The sequence below is a fragment of the Perissodus microlepis genome, chromosome 15, assembly GCF_051167445.1.
Source record: "Perissodus microlepis isolate ML-2025 ecotype Zambia chromosome 15, ASM5116744v1, whole genome shotgun sequence".
Classification (NCBI taxonomy): domain Eukaryota; kingdom Metazoa; phylum Chordata; class Actinopteri; order Cichliformes; family Cichlidae; genus Perissodus; species Perissodus microlepis.
This window is the reverse complement of record NC_140475.1, coordinates 13,950,487-13,974,245: the sequence shown is the minus strand read 5'-3', so window position 1 is coordinate 13,974,245 and position 23,759 is coordinate 13,950,487. Positions and strand designations below refer to the sequence as shown.

Here is a 23,759-nt window from a genome sequence, read left to right as displayed (position 1 = left end):
TTTTTAGAGCATTTCACTGAATCTGAGCAGAAAGTACAGCTCCAGACAATTCTGCCACTACAACCATCATCAATAAACACCAGTCACCAAGTTCCACTGGCAGCTATAATCCCTCCGGCATCACACTGCCTCCACCATGTTTCACAGATGATGGGATATGCATGGGATAATGAGCCCTTGCCTTCCTTCTCTATGCGCTTCTCTTCTTCCCATCACTGCTGTAGCTTCAGTGTCACCCATACAAGTCTTCCATTTATCTATCAATATGAAACAAAGGTATTTGCTAAACGCACCTCTGTTCCTTTGAGTCTAAAGTTAAACGTTCTTCAGTGCATTAAGAATATTTTTCTCTCTAAAGCACGATTCATTTATGATTTTTCATGGTCATGCAGAAAATGACAAAGCTCTCTGCCACTGTTTGACGGAAACAGAAACCCTTCATTGTCTGTTTTCACATACTCAGAATATGTTTCATGTAAGAGATTGCAAAAAAATTCATCTCTTTATAGGGAATTGTCTTTATTCTCCCGAGACCAAGGATGGCTGGGCCTACTAGATACAGTCTGACACTGTGGATGCTATCCCCAATGTGGAGCTATTTTTGCCTTTCGCATACAGATGCATTAGTGCACAAATTCCTTAGGGTGCTTACCAAGGAAGGAAATATTTCCATTAGAACCAAGGAGCCATGAACGAGAACAAAGAACATGAAAGCATCTGCGAGATCAGACAGAAATACCAAATTAATCAAGCTGCCAAAGATGCAAAGTTTAAAGCAGCAAACACTCCTTTTATTCTTAAAGATAAAACAGGACTCTTGTTGTATATCGAGTGACTTTAGTATAGCCAACGGTAGTCACTTTTTTTTTTAAAAAAAACACTAATCCTACACAACTTTAGAAAATCACTTACACTGTCTTGATGTAATTTAAACAGCATACACGAGTCACAAAGTGAATCTGGGCTTGAAAAGAAAAACAGATATATAATTATTCCTTAGAGTCAATTTTGGTAGCTCAGTAAAAAATTCATAAATGGCTTTAACTGCGTCTCGGCTGATCTCTGCAGGCACTGAACTATTGAATCTTCTGAGTATGAATGCCTCTACTGAGTGAATTTTTAATGGCTGAACAAAAAGAGCCCTGAATTATAGGTTTAACTATTCATTACTGACCTTTTTGAACATCTTCAAAAAGACAGAGGGCCTTTAAATTACAGAGAAAGGAATCATGATTATTCAGCATTACAAAGCAGTTAAGAATAGATGTCATTATTTGAGAAAATAGGTTTAAAATAATAATTTAAAAAAAATTTAAATACAGAGATTAATTCCAAAAATTTACTGATGATTGGTTTGCTGAAAACTCTAATACTGAAGTAAGACAGCATGTCATATGCTCTACATTTAGCAACACCAGACTAAATGTTGCCGACCGCTGTCATGAAGAAACCACATGTTGCACAAAACTGTTAGTAACAGTATTTTCTGGGCTCCATTTTACATTGGTCAAATTTCTTAAGGCTTCTGTAGACAGACAAATACCACAAAAAAAAAGGAAAACAAATCTGAAGGATTTGTCACTGTTCAAGCGTTTTTGAGCATCAGACTTAGAGAAACAAAGCAAGTTTGGTCAGGAATGTGTCATTGTTATTAACAAACCATACAATTACATCAGTTTTTGCAGTAGTAGTATTATTTGCAGAAGTATTTGCAGCAGTGACTTTCTTAAAAGCAGCAGTTTTGGGTTGTGACCAGTGTAATGTATTTTCAGTATCATCTTAAAGACATTTAAATGTCTTGCATGAACAACTCAGGCTGTTTCACAGAAACACTGTGCACTGTGGAAGAAGAATAAAGACCAGATTTGATGACAAAACAGGAAATATGATCTCAGCTCCACAACCACAGAACTGCAGAGTCTAAACACGGCATGAATTATTCAATTACCCATGAACAGATGAGCCACAAATTAAGGAAGAAAAAAAAAACTTAATGAAAAAACACTAGAAATGAACATGCTACCATATGGAGTAGAGGTGTTCACTGAATAGCTTGACAAGAATGAGAAGTCATAAAAAAAAAAAATTCCAAATAGTGCCCACGTTTTACTTTTAATGTCAAAAACCTTCTCCACTATGCACATACACTAAGCATGTTTAGACCTTTTGCATTCATAACATTAAAGTTAACTGTCCTTTTACCAAAAAACAAAAAAGACACCATAAAATGTTAGGGTGTGCGTGCACAGAGAGTCAACACACAGTCATGGTTTTACAGAAAGCTATGGTAAAAGGTGAAAATGAAGAGCTGAAGTGGAAGCATTGTACAATTAATTGCACAGATTGTACAAGTTCAATATTCAATAAGAGAAGCATCCGTTCCAGCAGAGTACATAATTACATGCACCCAGTGATTTATGAGCATGAGGGCTCTCATTAATATGCACACAGGGCAAATATCTTGTGTTCCCTCATATCCACAGAAACTAAACCAGCCCACACTAATCAAAAGCACGCACGCACGCACAATGAACTAAGCCCCTGCATCCAGCAGGATATCTGGGTCCACATTAGTTTGCAATTTTTTTCCTGCTTCAATTTGTGTGGATTTGTGTTAACTACATCCAAGGTACGCTACACCCCACCTCTGGTAATATGATCCAAATATATCTATAACTTCTGAGGGAACCTGCTAAACAATAAACAAACAATGTCAATAACATCACCTTCCTTGTGGGGGGCCAACCTGTTTAAATTATGTTCAACTATCAAACCACTTTCATAATCCTGTAGGTTAGAGCTGAATAGAACATGTCAGTTGGGTTTTCATTTTGAGTTTCGGTGAAAGAGGACAACAATTTAAACACAAGACAAAACACGAGGACTATTGTCAAAACCTAATCATTCAGATTGAATTAGTTTAATTGCCCCACCCTGCAGGAAGTTGTTAAGATGTTTACAGATAAGAAATGATGATGGGTATCAGTTTGTCCAAGGCCCTTAGTTGCACACAACAGCTCTCCAGTGACCTTCTATTAAATATGAGAAGACCTGACTTATCACAAAGGCAAATCCTGCTTAAATATGGTCATGATATCCAAGGATCTCTGAGCAGAGCACCTAAAAGTAAAATTCTGCTATCACGTCTTAGGATTAATCAATGCGAAAACATTTTGGAACCAAAGTTGGAACTCATCAGCCAAATTCAGTCCTACGTAGGTCAGCCTCTGATATTAGCCAGACACAAAAGACTGCGCAAATCTTGATGCCAACTGCAACATGCAGGATGGCTGGTTTTATCACAGTGGGCAGTTTTCACAGGAGAATTTTAAAATATCATCTGAATATCATTGATGCTGGAACACAAAGAAACAATGTACTGAGATTACTGCAGTTACACAATCAGTTTCCATTTTAGCATCCCGTGTTTCATTGCCCCAATGAGTGTTTTGTTGTGCCCTTGATGAAGAGTGCTCTGCAGCAAAGGGCAACAGTCCAACGGGAAAGCACAAAAGCAGTATTCAGAGGGAACAAACAGGGAGGATTTTGGCATCGGATATAAAGTTAAAATAGAATTTCACACTATTGAAGGTGATTTTATTAACAACACGCTGCTGACATAGCTATAAAAAGCTGTAACAGCTGAACTCAAGTGTTTAACCTCTATTTACATTTTGATGAATACCACTGTGCAGCTACAGCACTTAGTGTCCTCTCTCAAATCCCCCCCAAAAAAGAACTTAGTGCCTGACAGTACTCTCATGCACACTATGAGGATCATATTATCACGTCCCTGCTTTGATATTAAGGCTTGCATAGTGGTTTATTCAGGCTCAGTGTTTGGCTCTAAACAGCCAAACCATTAACTAATAACCTGTAAAATAAATAAAGGTTAGGTTTCCCTTTCTTTTGGGATAAAGATGTTTAATTATGCTGTGGAAATGTTATGAAGCTGATTATGAACAGCCTGAGATGGGGAACTTCAACAATGTATTTTTTTCATTAGCAAAGGCCAGCTGAGTTAGGAAGAAAGACAGAAAGAACGTGTCATCACTCCTGCAGCACGTTGAAGAACAAGAAACACACATGGCAATGGCAGTGAGCGAAAAACGCTCTCAGCTGTGGTTACACTTGTCAAAATTTGATACAATATTTGTAGTGCAAAAATGCAAAACTAGCCAACACATCTAATCTGAGGAAACAAGGTCAAACACAAAACATCTAAAAGTAGGAAAACATCTCTGTCCCTATAGTTTCTCCAAATCTTTGTACATTTCCTCAGATCCATTTAAACAGTTTCAGCCACTTCCCTTCAGGAATTTCCTGACATATGTGAGTCCTCATTAATGCTATGATTTTGATTCCTTATTTTGAGATGATGATTGTTTTTCTGTCACTGATAGGTTCAAAAACTGGCAAAAGAGTAGCCTGAAAGGCACAGCAGGTATCCACGGTGCTGAACAGGCTGGTTCACTTTAGTTGTGCTATGTCGACACGGCATGTAGGTGCATTTCTAGGTAGGGTTATACCATAGAGTTTAGAGGGGTCTGCGGTTACAATGCAGCAACGACAGATTTCTCACTGAAGCATAACACCCCAAAAGATGTTGAACCCATGCATGATGATGACTTTTAGTGAGACATCAAACAGATATCACACTTATTTCATGGTGCTGGTTAACATTTTAACTTTGCATTTTCACTAGCATTAGTAATTTAAGGTCTCACAGTGGTTTCGCCACCAACCCCTGATGGTGAAGCCCCACCCCTATTTTCACACCTTGGCTGTTAATGATGAAACATTAATAGTAGGTCAAGGGCTATCTCCAAAGGGGACACATCCACTAGAGTTTAAATACCTGGGACTGTCCACCTTACGTTTTTAGAAAAAAAAGAAGCCTCTTTGATGAGAGGTGAAATGTCTTTACAAACCTAAAGAAGCCGATTACATTTCTTTTTCAACCACTTGAGATGAGCATTTTTTTTTTTTTTAACACGGACTGAAATGAAATTTCTTGCTAGCATGCTGTTTATGTTAAACAAACACATTACACAACATGTATGTCTGAAACCTTAGTATGTGATCATGCTGCTTAATATTATAGCATTCAAATAATGTGGCAGTGACGTCAATGTCAGAGACATTGTAGAAAGCAACCAAACAGCTGGTGCGGTTTGCAAGATGTAAATATGTAACAAAAATATTTCAATTGAGACTTGGACTAATTTTGTATCATAAAATTTAGAGCTAATTACTTCAAAATTAGTAAAGTCCCAAAAGAAAGGTACTGTTGGGTACTTAAATCCATGTTTAGGTACCAGTTCAGAAATGGAAACTACCCAACACAAGTCAGCATATCTCACTAGACACAACTGTGACAAACACGTGCACAATTTAAAACAAAACAAAAAAAATGAATGGACTTAAACATTAAAAAAAACAAAAAACATTTGATTATTAATCATTTATCTATTATTTGTGGTAGGCTGGGGGTACAGTATTTGTCAGTAAGACGATGTCTTACTGACATTTTTAAGGCCAACATACAGGAAAAAGACCAAAATTTAAACCTTACTCTTGTCCAGTGGTCCAGACTGAACATATGAGCGGGGCAGTTCTGTGCCCCAGGCAGCATGTGTGACAGGCACACTATAAGGACACATCGCCATTGTCAACATGGAACAATCATCATGATGGTAGAAACACTGGGAGACCCCAAATATATTTACATCAACTCCTTAAGAACCCTTTACACTAATACTTGGGCTTTTGATGCCCATCAACACTTCACAGAAATAAAGCTTAGTGGAAAGACACCAAAACAAACTGAGGCAAGGCATGCAGGTCAGGTGACCTCTGAAGTGACAGATTAGTCCTCAAGTTCTATCCTGAGACCCTAGATGTGCAATTATCTTGGCAATGCTCCAGAAGCCCATTTGAACCTAGACATAGGTTGTTTTTTTTTTTTAAAAAAAAACATACAAATTAATATTTTTCCCCAGCAGTCCATGTCTTACAGCTCAACATTTGATGATAAAGTTATTTTTAGTTAAATAAAGAAGGAAAAAAATCTTCTTAGGATTAAGACTGGTGTGGTAAAATTACCAATTGATAACACAAACTGAACTGACGTAACCTTTAGGCCCCTGAAAGCTCTCTGCCAATCCAGCTAGAGAATGTTCTGTACTCCATGTAACCTGGGACGCTCCACCAAAAAAGACACCTCCCTTATATGAGTAGTAATAATAATTTCTACTCATGCATATTTCATTTTACATGGGATGCTTTCTGGGGGTTGAGACTGCTTTAAAAAAAAATCCTCCTTTCATGACAGGTTTTGAAAGAATTTCAGTCTAAGAATTGTTCAGAGAACCAGCTAATAATTCACAGTGGGAAGAGACAGTAAAAGCTTTTGAGTCTGCACATCTGCAGGTGCTCATTTATAATGAGCCCAGCATTAACTTTTACTGCTTAGGACTGCATTCCTGCCCATTATACAAGTACACAGTCTTTACAATGAAGTTAAAATAAAGGGAAAGACATAAGAAGGCCTTCTATTCAATACACTAAAATATATTACTTTGAGTTTCATTTGCTTGAACATGTGCAGAATGTGAAATATGTGGGGAGGGGAAAACAAAAAACAAAGACCAAAGAACAGAAGTGAGAGTTAACTGAAGTCTGTTAATGCATGACAGGAGTGATGCCAGGTAGGTCACACTGCTGTTGCTGAACTGGTTGGATAGGAGAGTACTGTGCTGAAAGTACAATGCGATTTAAGAACAAGCCACCACATTTGTTTAGACTGCACATTAACATAATGTGGGCATAAATATGACCTCATGGCAGCCACAAGGCAGCTGAAGGAATCTCAGGAATAGTTTTAACTTAAACTACAAACCACAAACATGAGTAATGCAGAAAAATTTATCCTCACACTATTAATGTTTTTTCTGCAAGTACATAAGGAGGGCTGAAATTTGGTGCATTTTAATTCAAAGCATTTTTGAGTCCTCATAACTTCATAAATTCAGCAGGTGAGGGTGAGGTAGGAAATTTTCACAGGTCACACCTGCAGAAAAAAGACCTGTAGTGTTAGTTTTTTGAACAACAGGTGGATAGTAGCTACTTGTTAAATAAGCATGTTTTCCTATGTGTGATTAATTAGATTTTACAGACCGTGCCTGAAAGAACTCAATAATAAACAAGGTAAACAAACAAACAAGAAAGCCTCTTCTCTTAAAAACAAAAACAAAAACAAAACCCTGCACTACAGTTTAGGGTTTGCAGAATTGCATCTGAACAAACAACAAAACATCTGGAACGATGGCCTTCCCACAGATGAGATCAAAGTGGAGATGCCTGCCCATGTGTCACAGGACCACATTTGATGAAAACCAAGCACAGCATATCAGCACAAATACCTCATACCAACTATCAGCATGGAGGTAGAAGGGTGATGCTTTGGGCTTGTTTTTCCAGCTACAGTACCTGGTCACCTTGCAGTCACAGAGTTGACCATGAACTCCCCTGTGTACCAAACTATTCTACTATAAGGAGTAGGAGATCTGTTGATCTGTTTAACAACTAAAACTTGGCTGAAACTGGCTCAAGTAACAGAAGCCTGGTCCCAGGCAGCAAATCTACAAAAGAATGGCCAAATCATTTTCCGTATAACTACGTTACTGCTGCTAAAGGACGTTCTACAAGCAACTGAATCATGAGATAATTGGTTTTTGACAGGACTGCATAGAGTACAGTGAGAACTTTTTCACAACTGTATACATTTATTCAATTTGCAGTACAAGTCAACATTTATCATTCTTCATTTAGAAGCAAAGTAGAATTGTGGTTTGTTAAAGTATGAACCATTTTGTTCTTTTTCAAATAATAAGTACTTTGTTAGATTTCACTTTGCGGTTTGCTAGAAGGGTGGATTTGTGTGTACTGTGATCAAAGAGAAAGAGGGAAAAAGCAACATGCCTCAGAGTCAAAGGAATGGATAATGGTGCAAATGTAGCCACCAGGGTAAGCTTTATTCATTATATACTAATGATTTTCACTCAGTGTGCTGTATTAAGGAAAATGACCTTGGGAAAGTCACATGATAAGTAAGTAGATGTGAAGTTTCCCCTTTTAGTAATTACGGTCCAAACAAAGTCTCTAATAAACAAGTACACTATACTGGCATAAGTGATCACACACTAAAGTGTAATCAAGCATTATATTAATAGGGCGAGCAATCAGAACAGCACAGGAAGCTGAATGCTCTGTCACCAGAAGAATGCTAGTAAGTAACAGCTGAGGCTAACGGGTCTGTTTACAAAATGTATGCAGGTTAATCAGCCATCATTCAGTTATTTGAGATCGTGCTGAGCTAGACTGTGAAAGTTGGCTGCTGAATTCTGTTTGTATTTGTATTTATGAACGCAACTTTTATTGGTTGTCGACTTCAGGTCCAAACCAGTAAAATAAACTATCCATTTAACAAGTTCTGTTTATCAGTTTATTACAAGTACATTAAATACTAAAACCAGTGCCCAATGTTAATTTAAAATTGAGACAAGAACTAAAACTGCGATGGCAGAAAGCCAGAACTCCTCTGTCCACAAATGAGAGGTTTGGTTCTATTTTAATCTTTACACTGCCGCACCGTTTCCAGCCCGTAACGGACAAAGTGCCTTCTTACTACCTCTTCATGACCTCTGGGTTATTCTGAAATTTGAGCATGTACTACAGCTGCTGAGAAAGCTGAATGTCAGATGATCTGGCTGAAGGAGGTTAGGGCTGTGCACAGAGAAAGGGTGAACAAAACAGGCAGCGTATTCCCTTTTCTGCCTCAGCTGCTAAACTACAACACATCTTTGTGTTCTTTCATGTCACTCTAAAGGGCCCCAATTACAGTTGCTTTTAAGACAATGAGAAGCTAACACAATATGCTAGAGTGTGTGATGTTTTCAGGAGGGGAGGTGTGCACTACTGGTTCTGACTAGTGGAAATGTTCTGTGTGGTTTAGAGGGAGCTCCCTGGATAGAGCATGCAGGAGGAAGCACGTTTACAACCAGTGAATGCAGAATCTGCACACTCTTTGTACATCAACTCAAACCACAATCACAGATTTTTCAGTGGGGAACTGGTAGGTTTAAACCTACCCAATGTCTGATAGACCTGCATCAGACATCTGCATTCTCACAAATGCAGTGTATAACTTTTCACAAGCCTTTAAGTACCTTTTTTTAAAAATAAAACTTGCCTTTGATTACTGTACACAGTCATGTAAAAAGAAGTAAGTACTGGAGAGTTCTGAGCTCTTGTTCGGACAGAATAAAGTCTTCCTTGCACTCTAGTAAGACTATAAACAGTTTAGTAAAAGTGAAGAGGAAAAAAAAGCTTTTAATTTATTCTATTATGATATAAATCTAAATGGTGTATCACGTGGTACAGTATCAACACAACTTGCTCCATTTTACTGAGTGAACTTTGAGTACAGTCTTGTGTTTTTTAGTGTAGTCCTTGCTGTTACCATCAGCAGCTCCTTTGAAGTCCAAGTGCCCTTGATACTTGATACAAAAAGAGCTATATGTACAGAGTATATAAAAGCTGGATGTATGTGCATGTGAATGGGTGAAAGTGGTTTGCACTGCAAAGCGCAATCAGTGGCTGATAAAACCAGTAAGGCGCTACATAAATGCATTTGTGTTCTATGATGAAAGATTGGTAAAGCGATTAAGCCGAGCGGACACAAAAGATGAGGAAACAAACTGCATCTGCCAGAAGAATCAATGTGAGATAATGTGCCTCGCCTTTAAAACAAGTAGCTTTAACTACAGAGGGTAAACAATCTTCCCTGACTCACCAATTATTTTACACACACACACACACACACACACACACACACACACACACACACACACACACACACACACACACACACACACACACAGTGTACCAGGATGAACTAGCATGATAAGTGAAATCCACAACGAGTAGCCAACTACTGAGCTTAAGCCAAGTTTACTGTTTGACCCAGGACATCTGTGAGGCATCTAAAACTAACCTTATACTTACAAGGATGAATGCATACAAATATGCATTTTTATAAATTCATTCATTTTCTACTTCATTTCCATTTAGTTTAATTGAGTTTCTACAGTGGATTTTCTTACGTGCTCAGTTTAGTTTCTACTGGATGCTTGTTTTTATTTTAAAAATACAGACTTGTTTGGGGGGCTTTACTGATTACAGATAACAAAACAAGCATAACACTTAAGACTCACAGTCTCATTTACAGTAAATATAAGCACCAATACCTTTTTGCTTGATGCACTGACAAATATGTCAGAACATTTTTTTTTCCCTTTTAGTTTCCGTACTGGGTCTGCAGCTTTCACTTTAGTTTTACTTCTCTTTTTTCCCAATATATATATATATTTTTCAATATATGGTTTCCATATATGGTTATAATATGATTTCTAATATTTTTTTTATATTTTTATTTATAATAGAGAAGGGTATTTGTCTGTAGTAAAATTTGGGAAGTTCAGATCAAATATTACAATAAAATACTTTTTTTTTTTTTTTAAACTTCATCATATGTTGAAACCCACTTCTCGGGAAATAATTTAACCAAAGCCATCTGATGCTGGTTGTGTTGACAAATTTGACCAACACTTACATTTCCTGTACCATTTTTAAGTTAGATTAACTAAAACATACATAAACTAACTTAACTTACTAAAGTAAGTTGAAATTATATTTTTTGTTGTTGTGGTTAAATTTAATAGCTTTGAAACAGACTCATATAAATTGCATATTTAACACCCATTCCGAATGTTATCTATGCATGGTATTTAGCACAATATTGCACATCACATGTTGAAATAAAAAAAAATAAAACAATGAAATCCTAACCTACCAGAGGCAACAATTATAGCAACAACTGACACCTCAGTCAAACACAGAGATTTGTCCCTTTGTTTCCTAGGAAATTATTTATCGATTTGTTATCCGCTGGCAGATATGATGGAAACTGCCTGTGCGGGACAACTGTCAATCGATGGGGGTTAACAGAGTCCACTCCCCCCCCTGTTTAAGGTAACATTTACATGAACATCCAATCCAACATCTTAATATTTGCTGATGTTTAGAAAAAAAAGGTTTGGGAAAATGTCTGAGATTGTTGACGCTACAGGAGGTTCTACAAGATTTTATCCTACACATTTATTCACTGTGAACTGTGGATGAAGATCAAACCACATTTTATCAATACTGAACAAAGAAATCTCGGTCATTGCAAAGGTCTCACCCATCCACTTCTACCAACTATTTGGATGCAAGTTGTGGGTGCAGCAATCTAAGCGCGGACACCCAGACCTTGCTCTCCCTAACCACCTCCTCCAGGGACACGAAACTATTCCTAAGCCAGCTGAGAGATGTACAGTCTTAGCTGTATCCTGGGTCTGTCCCAAGATGTCAAACACCTCATCTATGATTCATCCTGGTCAGATGCCTGTAGCATCTCAATGGACTCCTTTGATTGTGGAGGAGTAGCTGATCTCTACTATTACTCTGGCCCGCTAACAAATGACCAAGCTCCTCGCCTTATCTATAAGAGCCCAGACATCCTTCAGAGGAAGCTCATTTTCTGTGCTAGTATCCTAAGCTAGAGGAGAGGAAAACATATGGACACAACCTTATAATAAACTAAGGGTCAATTACAGCACAGAACATTTAATACTTAAAAGCTACTATAATTTAGCGCATGCTTTAAAAAAAAAAAAAAGTCTGGGTACAGCCCATTTGCCTCAATTACACACATTTTCCTCACTTAAACAAAGTTTAGCATCTTATGATGGGTTCGCCAAAGTGAAGTTTTCACACACTGCAATTACAAATTCAAAGCTTATGTAAAGATGCAGCACTGTGTCACAAAAGTCTATCAGCTGAGAGTCTTCCATAAAATGTTGATTTTCAAGACAACAATGACAATCAGACAAGGACAGGCTTACTGCTGCTGTTTTCTTCCATTTCTCCATTTTTTAAAATGTTTTTAAAGACATTAAAAAAAAAAAAAAACAGGAGAGCACTGGGAAAATCTGAAAATATGTTACTACAACTTGTTGCCAGCTATCAGCTGCACTCTTCCTCCTTCTGTTTGCTCTTCTGAACAAACAGTTCTCAAAGATCCTCCAAGCAACTGTACTCTCATAAATAAAGCTAGGCAAAACTTTGCTTCCCATTTGGTGTGAACAAACCTTTAGTCACTTCCATTAAAGATACAAAACAAGACAAAAGGAAACAATTAGGCCTGTGCAACGTGAGGCAAATCTGTAATATGGGATAACAGTTGTTCAGTACTGCAATGATGAACCGATCAATTCCTATAACTTTTAGCTTTAAAAAGGTCTTTTGCAATTTGTTTATTGTGCAAAATACAATTTAGAGAAGATTAGACTGATGAATATTTTCACAGATAAAAAGTCTGTCTCCTTCTGCTGGCTTTTTGTGATGCCAGCACATATGGATGAGCTGCAAATTTGATTTTAGAGCCATGTAGGATGACTTCTGGTTTCACATTTTAACCAAACATGTACTGTGGAAAAAGCTAATTTGCAGGGCTGATAAATGAAACAATAAAAAAACTATACATTCATCCTCTTTTAAAATAATACGGCAGACATAGAAAGTGAGAAACAGATGCACAGCGCAACAGATTTTTCCATGTAGGAACAAGCCATGGACCACTGTGACTGTGCCACATTTAGGTTGCTGACAGAAAGACCTACACCACCCAAACGTAAAGTCAGATCTAGTTAGGAACCAAGGCTCAGCTGAAAATTTCACTCCAAGGACAGAAATATCAACCTAAATGTAGCAGCATGTATTTGGAAAGTAAAACATTTCCCTGGCTTGCTCTCAAGGCTTCTGGCTGCCATGGCAACAATGTTGGTCTGTGAATGACTCATCTTTTCAGTGTCTATCACACAACAGGAGCTGTAAGCACTCCAGCCTCTCCACTGCAGGAGGGAAGAAGCATCTTTGCAGGCTACTATCTTTTAGCACCTGATAAAGCTGGCTGCAAAAATTTCCATTCTTAGAGTTACTCCAGAAACCAGAAATAGTGCAGATAAAACCATTGTGACTCATTAAAAGTAGGTGCAGTTTGTGCAAAATGATGTAAGGATTTCTATGTTGTGCCAATTAAAAACATTTTTTTTCTGCATGTTAACACTGTACTTGTGATTTTTGGCTTTCAGGCAACTGAATAAACCAACACTCTTATCCAATTAAAGATAGTTCGAGGTTGACTGGCAAAAATTATAATTTCATAAACACCTCAATGTACACTATACTGACAGCTCTTCTAGTGTACTGAGCCTATATGTAACCACAACACAGACTCAGTTGTGTGAGTCATGATTCATTTACAGAACAGAGTGCTACCAGGCAACAGATGGCTAATCAATAAGTGTAAACATGCTAGAAAAATTGTGGTTACTCTTGCAAACTTCCCCAAGTTGCACGTATGAGCAGAAATGGGAGTGTTTGGGTGATATTTATTAATCTGGCCATGATGCCTTAATATGCACGAGTAGTACTTAAAGTGCTCAGAAGATTGGTGAAGAAAAATTACAGTTCAGTGGGTTCCCCCCCATCTGTCTCGTTGTTTCTGGTTCCGACTGACAAACTGAAGAACAAGCATGCTCCGTGGCAAACTGGCAGTAAGCATGCCCTGAAAAATCTTCCTTTCTGACACTTAATGTTTTATTCAGTCTCATCCAGAGTCCATGAACTCAGTGGAGAGTGGGCCATTTTCCTATAAATTTTGGAACTTAGGACCTAAAATCCTTTTTTAAGACCACAGGTTATTGCCCTGTCATGCTCATCAAAAGAGGGAGCTCTGAGGCACAGTGTTGGTTTCACATTTTAGATCTGACGGCTATGCCCATATTCTAGAATGTCTATGTGAGTGGTGTTTGTGCAGCTTGTTATAGCACGATGTCACAAAAGTAGTCAAATATATTTCCTAGTAAAAAATTGAACTGTACTCTTGTTTGAAGTGCTAGAACCTGCAGCCAGTAGAGAACTGATTCATGTGCTGCCATGCCGAGCTCACAGAGGGCAGGACCACCACCTGAAATCCAAGTCTGTCTAAAAGCCCCTGGAGAGACAAGCAAATATAATGCTCCATAATTTGCCTGTGACAACATACTTGGAAATTAAAATGTTTGCATGCATTATTTAGACTGCTTCTACCTACTTTCAACCACACATATACACATGCAGAGATGCCTCAAAGAGAAATACTGTAATTGGTTAGTCTCAGAGTCACATGGTGCTGCACTGACGAAGTATATACACAATATTAGCAAAACGGCTGATGGTTTTAAATACAATTATTGACAAGCTGTTAACATAAGCATTAAATATACTGGCATTATATTTCACAAGTTCAATAATTCCTGATTTCTGTAGCAATACGATTTTTTTAAGATCCCGCAGCATTTGCGTATGAATGTATTTCCATCGAAATATCATTGCTTTGTTTCCCTTAGCTGTTACATTTATCAGCTTTTTTGTACTCTTTTATACTGACCCACTTAAATAAAAAAGGTAACTTCATACTTTGAGTACATCGTGTGCTTAAGTCCTTCCCAATAAATAATTGAAACACTAATGCTTATTAGAAAGGAAAAGTGTGCTTGTAGAAACTCTGTATACTCATTTTCCTACAAAATACAAATAGAAATAAGATTTTGGGGGAGGCAAAGCAGGGCACAATAACCCAAATGAGCAGGTCAAACATCTGCAAACCTATTATGGAAAGGAAAAAAAAAAAAGAATAATTAAAAAAAAAAAGATTTTCTCATCTATCTGCCAGCAGTTGCCACCAACATGAGGCACAAATCACCCTCCAGCTTTCAGTGGAAGAACGCTGGATAATTTGCCTGTCACTTCCACCCTTGTCAAACCAGCATCTGTCATGTTGTTTCAAGTCAGTTTGTGCACATTGCTGTGGTGCAGTGCTCAAATTTGGAGAAAACAAATTCATACCAAATGTCTCAAATCCTTCCCAAAGCCCCCATCTTTTTGATCATCTGCTTTCCAGATGCACCATAACAATAAAATATATTTTCAAAATCTACAAAGCCTTTTTTGCTGTTGTATAACTATAGTCAGCATTAATACCAACACATTTTATTGCCAGCATTTAAGAAGTTGCATCATGTTGAAAAGTTGCAACTACTTGATCAGGCAAGTCTGCTCCTTCCTGTAGTATCGACAAAAAAAATGATCATTTGATATGACTTGCTGAAGTTATAAGTGAAAGAAACTTGACAATTAAAATCCTGTCATCAGTTCTTTGATCACACCAACAGTGATAATTTCTCATATCACCATTATAAAGCTCATTAACTCGTCATTAACTGTCTGTATTTATATAAGTCAGACAATTTCCTGCACAAAGTAAATGTACACATTGTTACGGATGAAACTCACTCTGCAACCAAGTGTGTGTATGCAAGTAGGATTTGTTTTACCTGCCGGTTAAAGGTAAACAACCAACAAGTAGGGCTGGGCCATAATATAGTGTTCACTGTTTTTTGTAAAACATGCAAGCAGGGCGTCGTTATTGCCGTATTTGTCGGACTAAGGTGTTCATAAATCTGGGAGTAATCTGGGTCCAAAAACTCAGTCCGCTTCAGGTCCCAAAGTCAAAACGAACACTGCGGCACACTGAGAGTTAAAAACTGTCTAAATTCTTTCATCTTTAATAAAACAATCAGCATTGCTGCTTTACCAAGTGTAACAATTAAGTTTAACATCCAGGGATCCATGAAAACAGAATTTATTACATTTAACGGAGTTAGAAGTTAGCAGGAAGTTAGCTCGCTAGTTTCGCTAGTTACCTAAGCATGATATAGCATGTTCTGACTGACAGATTTCTGAAAAAATTTAAACTTACAGCTCTGTTATCACTTCCAATATAAATGAAGACAGAAAACTAAACAGCAGTGATGTTTGTAGGGTTACTGAAGTTGGGCTAGGTGGTATATAATGATGTGCTACGTGATCGCTAGCGACATAGCTTTGTTAGCATAACATAAACAGTGAAGCTAACACTTTTCCACTCGATAAAAGTTAACGTGCGGGTTCCTGATGGTTAGAGACAAATGCAATCCCATGGCAGGATGCTGTAAACGGACCAAACTTCAGTCAGGAGAACAACTGAGATAATCCATCCACAATACGAAGTTAGTCATTAATATACTGCAACAACATAGTAATAGAGCAGCTGTGACAGAATACAGCATTAATGAATCAATGGTACAGAAGTGGAGGAAGCAAGAAGAATGAGTTGAATAAAGTTTGATTTATCTGATTGCTTTGTTTCTCTTAATGTGCCTTATAATCCCGTGCACCTTATGGTCCGAAATACACGTATTTGACTTTTTTATTTGTTTCTATCATATATACAAATTAGATGCACACTAATCACATATATGATTCCAATCTGTAAATCCAATGAGCATATCCTGACATGCTACAAAACAATATGATACTATACAGGATAACTCGCCGGGTTGTTGATAATATGGGTTTACCACAAGCTTTTGACACAGAAGAAATCATGGATAAAAGCTCAGCTTGGTATCAAAATGTAGGTAAAACAACTAGCCTTTGTTATATGCTATAACTTGTTTTGATCAGCCTCTAAACTACATGGTACTATAGCCCAAGAACGTTTACCCAAAATGCAGTTTTTCAAGTTTGCTTCAGTGAAACATCAGGAAACAGAGCAAACATCCATGTTACCAGTGCTTGCTTCTGTTACCCTGTGTCACAGATATTAATTGCAATTTGTAAATGTAAATGTATTTTTAGTTGCAAGTATTTCACATGTCTACTCCTTGTATATAAAAACTTTTAAATCAGACCTATGCATTTTGAGGGCCTGTAGTTTCCATATTATAAAAAGGTAAAACTTTGGTATATTTAGTAAAGCCTTAAATTTACCATACAATATAAATACACACCTAATTCTGAAGGGGTCAGGTGAGAACACTTCCTAAAAAACAACATTGCAAAGTCTACACAAGTATAGTGCTACAACTGGTAGGCATGTAACATAACAAACACAACCAGGCCTCCACCCCACATGCCTGTCTCCACCTAAAACACACAGACAACAGACTCCAGGAGGTTTTATACCAGCCTCCCGTGTTTCAACCAAGCAGTGTCACATTTCGCTTGATGATCACATTTTGCTGTCTTGCATTATCTCCTGCGCAGTCAGAGGCTGTGCTTACTGGCTGTCACTGACATGAGAATGAGACAAGTACAAAACAAACGTCATAGCATGTAACAGGTGGTTCTTGCTTTCTCTGGTCCTTTCAGCCTTCTGAAGCATCACAGGAGAAACTGCAGCACTGAGCTTTAAATATTGAGCTTGGTTCAGTAAAGTATGGGAGTGTATATGGGACTCCCTGCCTCATTCTTATTTGTTAAGTATTGCAGCAATTCTGCCTCTAGCAAAAGAGTTATATTTCAGTATGTTTGGACTAGGAATCCCTTTACAATAGCTTACTATGTAAACTTCTCAGTGTGAAAAGAAAAAAGATTACAGTGTCTTTCTTCAGCTTTGACAAAGTTGTCTTCTCTATTAAGAGCCTGTACCATTAACAACATACAGGAGACAACAGAAGCAAACATTTTATGGCTTAGCGGTGTCAAAGCTGTCCAAAAACTATGCTCCAATATTAATTTTAAAACATGCATAATAAAACCACTCAAATATGCATTTCCCCTCATCAGGTCTAATCACAGGGGAGCTTTTAGATACAAGCTGCAACCATTAAGCTCACATATACAGTATAATTAGTTTCTGTTAACTGTTATTTACACACAAAACAGCCTGGAAGAGTTGGTGCCATCAGACAACTGTTATGGCTCACTAACATTTACCTTTACTTGTTCAGCCAATATCCACCCACTTAAGTCCACTCATTAAGCTACGCTAAATCATTCACCCGTCTCCTTGCACTGATAGCTGTGTGTCTGAAGCAGAGCTGCACCTAGCCCTATGCCACATAGCTGGTCTAACTTTGACAACACAATATTGCTCACAGATAAGTTGGGTCTTACAACTTTTCAGGTGGTTATCCAGATTCCCTTTCTGTGTCCTTTGGGTGACAGTCACTGGTTGTGGGAGGAAGTTGATTCTTAATTTTCTCAAGTAAATTTTAACTTACTGATTTCATAATCAAAACTAAAATATTTACTGACAACCACACAGTCTGTAGTGCCAAACTGCTGTCACTTTTTTGTTGGGTTGCACAGAGATATCAAGTCAATATCTGTATGGGCCAGGAACATCCTTGCTTACCAATTGGTATATCAAATAAGATGGTATTTACCTTAACAATCTTGGGAAATATTCATGCTCTCTCTATAAATGGCACAGACACAATTCAAAACTTACCACAGCCTACACTTCTCTCCAACCAGATTATTCAAAAGCACTTCACCGCTGTGTGTGAAATGTCCAATTGAGCAATGAAATCCATCTCATCAGTTTGTGCAGTGTAACAGATTACAGATTTTGGGGGGTTCATGTATTTGAGCTACTTATCAAGGCTTTTACCAGGGTGCTTCCTTTTGCCCCTCTTACAGCACTGTTTGGGGTGGTTGACTTGAATAGTGTGAAGTGTCGTTGTGAAGCTCAGGCTTTATAGACAATGTTAGCAAGAAAAATTGTGCTACAATCTTAAAAGTCTGAGATACATCCAACTTGCCAGTTTGGTGGCTGAAGGAATTAGAAAATGTGCTACACCCGTGTCAAACAAAGCAGGTCTCCTTCAGAAAATCTGGCTACCAGTCATCAGCTTGATTGAAAAACTGAATCTTTATTGCTTTTATAAATTACAATATAAAATGTCCTACTGTAATATGAACCCCTGCAACACAAAATAATAAAGTTAATTTAGTCTGTTTGTAAGCTTCTGGTATTATTCTTTTTATATTTTTAAGAATTTGAAAACTTATAAACAGATATTTTAAATTATTATATTTGTTTATCAAATGGGCAGAGATAACAGGGAAAAAAAAACCATAAAATTCTGTTAAGTCAGGCAAGACAAACTCTTAGCCACTCTGAGCCACGGTCGCCCGTGGCTCAGAATGGGCCAGAATGGGTTGGGAAGCGCATCTGTAACCGGAAGGTCGCCAGTTCGATCCCTGGGCTCTCTGTCCTGGTCGTTGTGTCCCTGGGCAAGACACTTTACCCCACCGCCTACTGGTGTTGGCCAGAGGGGCCGATGGCGCGATATGGCAGCCTCGCTTCTGTCAGTCTGCCCCAGGGCAGCTGTGGCTACGACTGTAGCTTGTCTCCACCAGTGTGTGAATGTGAGAGTAAATGAATAGTGGAATTGCAAAGCGCTTTGGGTGCCTTGCAAAGCGCTATATAAATGCAATCCATTATTATTATTATAATTATTATTATTGTGAACCAGCTGCCTACAAGCTTGAAAATGCAATGCATGAAGGTAACTGGACTTCTTTAGGTTTGTGAGGACAAAAGGGTCATTGACCCACTATTGATCATGTCAGTCAACGTGATGCTCAGAATCAGCTCCAAAGGGGATAGTCCCCACTAGGGGTTAAATACCCAGGACTCTCCACCAGTTGTTTTAGAACTGAAGAAGCCTCTTGGATGGAAGCCGAAACCTCTTCAGAAACCTAAAGAAGTCGAGATGCCTTCTTTTTCAAACCCTCAAGACTATCGTGGCCTGGTTGACTGAGACCCTACACAGACCGTGCTTGCCAAAAAATAAAATAAAACGGTAGAGTGATGAAGAGCTGTACTGGCTGGACTTTAAAAAAAGGAAACTATTTTTTGTGTGTGTACAAGACAAGGAATAAACACTAAAATCGTGACAAATCAAAAACTTATATCAAAGCCAAATTGAATTTTCCAATCAGTGCATCGGGTGTAGAGACACTGATCCTTCAAAACACCTTGACGCAAATACATAAATCCTTCTTAGCCACTAGAACAACATGGCTCTGGGGATGTGCATTTGTCATTACACAACATCCAGCAAGGACAAAACAAAAAACAAAACAATGGGTCAAGAGATGTTAATACAACTACTGACAAAACTGTCCAAGAATACAAAACCAATGTAACATACTTTGGCACAGAGCCTTTTCAAACACCCTTTGGTCAACTCTTACAAGCTGCTTGCAAGTGTTAATAGGTGTGCTTTATTTTTTGGCAGGTTTCTGAATACAGGCCAGCTTTAAAATGTGTAATGCATTTCTGGCTGCATGCACAGTGTACCTGCAGTGGATCCGGCAGTGTACACACACACAGCGGTCATGACAGGCAGACTATTTTAAGCGGCGGACCCCTTCATCCTCTTACCTTTGAGCTGCGGCAGCGGGGAGAGCTCGACCGGAGCGGTGTGAGTGCGATACTGAGAGGAGCCCTGGGATTTTCTCTGCTTCTGTGCCTTCCTCATGGACTTCCTCGTAAACCCATCCACTTTCTCTGATGCGGAGATGGCCGACATTTTGATGCATAAAATAAAAAAAATAAAAAAAACTACCTTGACACTTTTTGCACTGTATCTCCTAGGTCATACGAAAAGCTTCCTTCCCCTTTTCACATCAGAAGGTTTGTGTTATTTTTGTATGATCCAACATGGTCGGTCGGTACGAAGGTTAAGCTGTGCCCAAAGACTGCATCATTATCTTGCTCTATGAAATACAGAGGAGGGGGGATAGTCTTCAAAATACGAAAAAATACGAATTTAGTCACACGACACCGCCCACACTACACAGCACGGAGCGACCAACACGACAAGAATAAGCTCCTAAATTTCTGACATTCTTTTTACTGCTGCATTGTGATCGAAAAACGTCAACCTGTTGCAAAACATAAGAGAGGCATTGCCGGATTGAAGCTGTCTACAGTAGACTTAAGCTGGCAGTTAGCTAGCCTGCTAAAATTAGCTGACGGTTACAACAATTTGCACCGCTGCTGAGGGGGGAAAAAGTTACCAAAGAAAGTTGCCCCGTTAATTTTTTGCAGCTCTTCGGTAAAACACACAGTCCGCGTCTCCGAGCACTGGTTTAATCCCAGACAGAATTCTGCTGAGTGTGTTTTTGAGAGAAAAAAATTTATCCGCGATCGATGAAGTTAAATTTCGCTCGTCGACTCATTTAGCGCTTGAAAGTTAGCCTCATCCACCTAAGAGAAACTTCACCTTTCGCCACACTTCCGAATGAATCGTGTGAGACTGTTTCGCTAGCACGACCTCGATAAAGACCGAGTATTGTCAAAAACAGCAAATTACTGGATGTCGAGCTGAGGCAGGCAGCCGTAAACACTCCCAGCGAAGCCGCTCCGTCACTGTGTGTCTGTGAGCTTGACTGCGGAGCGCTGACGGGGGCACGTCACTGATTGACGTTGCTAACAGCCAATCAGAGGCGAAATTTTCAAAAAACTAGAACTTTTTAAACCAATCGAGCCGCGCAGAAAGCGGGACTTGAACATGTGACATGTGAAAACAAATAGGTGATGCGGTACAGGCAGTAGCGTTAAACAAAAACTGACACACGTCTCTCGTAGCAATACATTCAAAATAATAATAAGATAATATAATAAGAGTTCCATTTGTCGCCGTGTGTTTCTTTGCGCTTTTTAAAGAAGTACCCCACTTATACTTTCAGTTTTTAGCCACAGATTGTTTTAGGATTAAAAAAAGAGATCCTGAGATATTGCATTTGGAAAAACTCCGATAACGAAGAGACTGAAGAAGTCACTTGGATGAGTGACGAAACGTTTCTCCCACCGAAAACTTATTAAAAGATTTAAGTGTATATTTGAGCCTGTATGTACGCTCCTGACCCCGGAGAGAAAATCCAAAATAAATTCAAACATGTGCACCCTGGTCATTAAAGATGTATGCTGTTCAGTCATTCCACCCTGGAAAACTGATAATAACTGTATGTTATTCAGGAATTCACACACGCTTTGGCCCTACCTGTATCACTCCCTAAATCGATACCTTCCGCATTACATGCTGTGTGTGTTTATAAAATACAGGTATAAACCCTAAAATAAGGGCCTTTCCACAGGAAATTAGGTTTCTATTTTAGTACATTTACTTTGTCTGTAATAGAGACAAGAAGAAAGCTTTCTTTTTATCACTACACTTACATCAAAAGTAACATAAAAGAAATCTAGAATAATGTATTCTAAAATCCTAAATTATGAAAAAGAGTGCCATAGAGCTAAGTCCTGAAAACTTTGGCCTAATTCTAAATATGGATTGTATAACGATGTTAATAATTAACATCCTTAATGTTAATTATTGTCATTTATCTTTTTATCTATTTAGATGAATCTTGTAGTAGATTTTTATCATTTTCTTTCCCTATTAATTATTTGCTATTATAATGGAAATGGAACAGTAAGTGTTAACAAGTTTTTCATTAGAAAAAAAAAAAGATCCAAAAAATTGTTTAAAACTTCTTCTTTTTTTTTTACACGAGTCTATGCAGTCCCTCACTGTTTCCACGGGAATTTAGAGGGTAAGTAGTGCTACCAATCAATTGCACTTCATAAAGCGAAGCATTTAGAATTACCAACATCTTCCCAGGAGTGGACGTCCCAGCAAAGTCACCCCAAGGTCAGACTCTACAATGCTCAAGACAACTACACATTCACCTAGAGCTACATCTCAGGTCTCAGTTAGCATGCTAAATGTTAAAGTTCATGGCAGTACAATTAGTGCTACCATACCAGGAGAAAACATAGTAGCAGAGCTTAGGATTGCAAAATTACATCTGAACAAACTTCAAGCCTTTTGGAAAATGTCTTCTGGATGGACAAGACCAAAGTGGAGAGGTTTGTCCATAATGCACAGCATCATGTTTTGAGAAAAGCAAACACGCCATATTAGGACAAACATCTCCTACCAACTATCAATGGCCATGGCGGAGTGGGGGGTGATTTGGGCTTATTTTGCAACCACAGGACCTGGGCACCTTGAAGTCATTGGGTCAACCACAAACTCCTTTGTAAATCAAAGTATTATAGAGTCGAGTGTGAAGCCATCTGTCTCACTGCTAACGTTTTGCCAAAATTGTGATATGTAACAGGAGCACAGCGGCAGTCAAAGTCTAGACCTCAATCCGACTGAAATGCTGTGCATAAACTTTGCCCACAAACCTCAATGAACTGAAGTGACACAGTTAAGAAGAGCGTGCAAAAATTCCTCCACAGTGATCTGAGAGACTGAAAGTCATACAGAAGTCAAATATTTAAGTAACTACCATCAAATACCAGTATACCATCTTTTTTCTTTAATAACTTACTGTCCATTTTCTCACCTATCATGTTTTTATGTTGGGTTTGTGTGCTCTTCAGTTCAGCTGCATTTATAATCAGAGGAAGTCACTTCATTGAAAGTCTTTAGCACAGCTGCTGTTTTACCACAGCTGCTGTAATAAGTTACCATCACACATACATGTTAAAAACAACCCTTCTGCCTCTCTGGGGCAGAGGCAGTGATTGTCAATTTTTCTGGCATTGTCTTCCAATCATTTCTATAGTTGGAATACAAAATGAAAAAAAAAAAATTAAGTAAAAAAATTAAAACTGTCCAAATGGAACAAAATAGCTGTAAAACACTAATCTCACGAATAACGACTAATCACACGAATCTGCAGGGAGCTAAAGAAAAGTG

At 38.3% G+C, this 23,759-nt stretch overlaps 1 protein-coding gene across 1 annotated transcript in view; it reads right to left on the bottom strand.

Moving 5' to 3' along the window:
• ppp2r5a (protein phosphatase 2, regulatory subunit B', alpha isoform) overlaps positions 1-21,434 on the bottom strand; it is a 59,871-nt gene extending 38,437 nt beyond the window's left edge. Inside the window, exon 1 of the mRNA XM_084954358.1 lies at positions 20,429-21,434. Coding sequence (XP_084810484.1) covers positions 20,429-20,576 — 148 coding nt within the window. The 5' untranslated portion in view covers positions 20,577-21,434. The remainder of the gene's footprint in view (positions 1-20,428) is intronic.
• Positions 21,435-23,759: the final 2,325 nt, after the last annotated feature.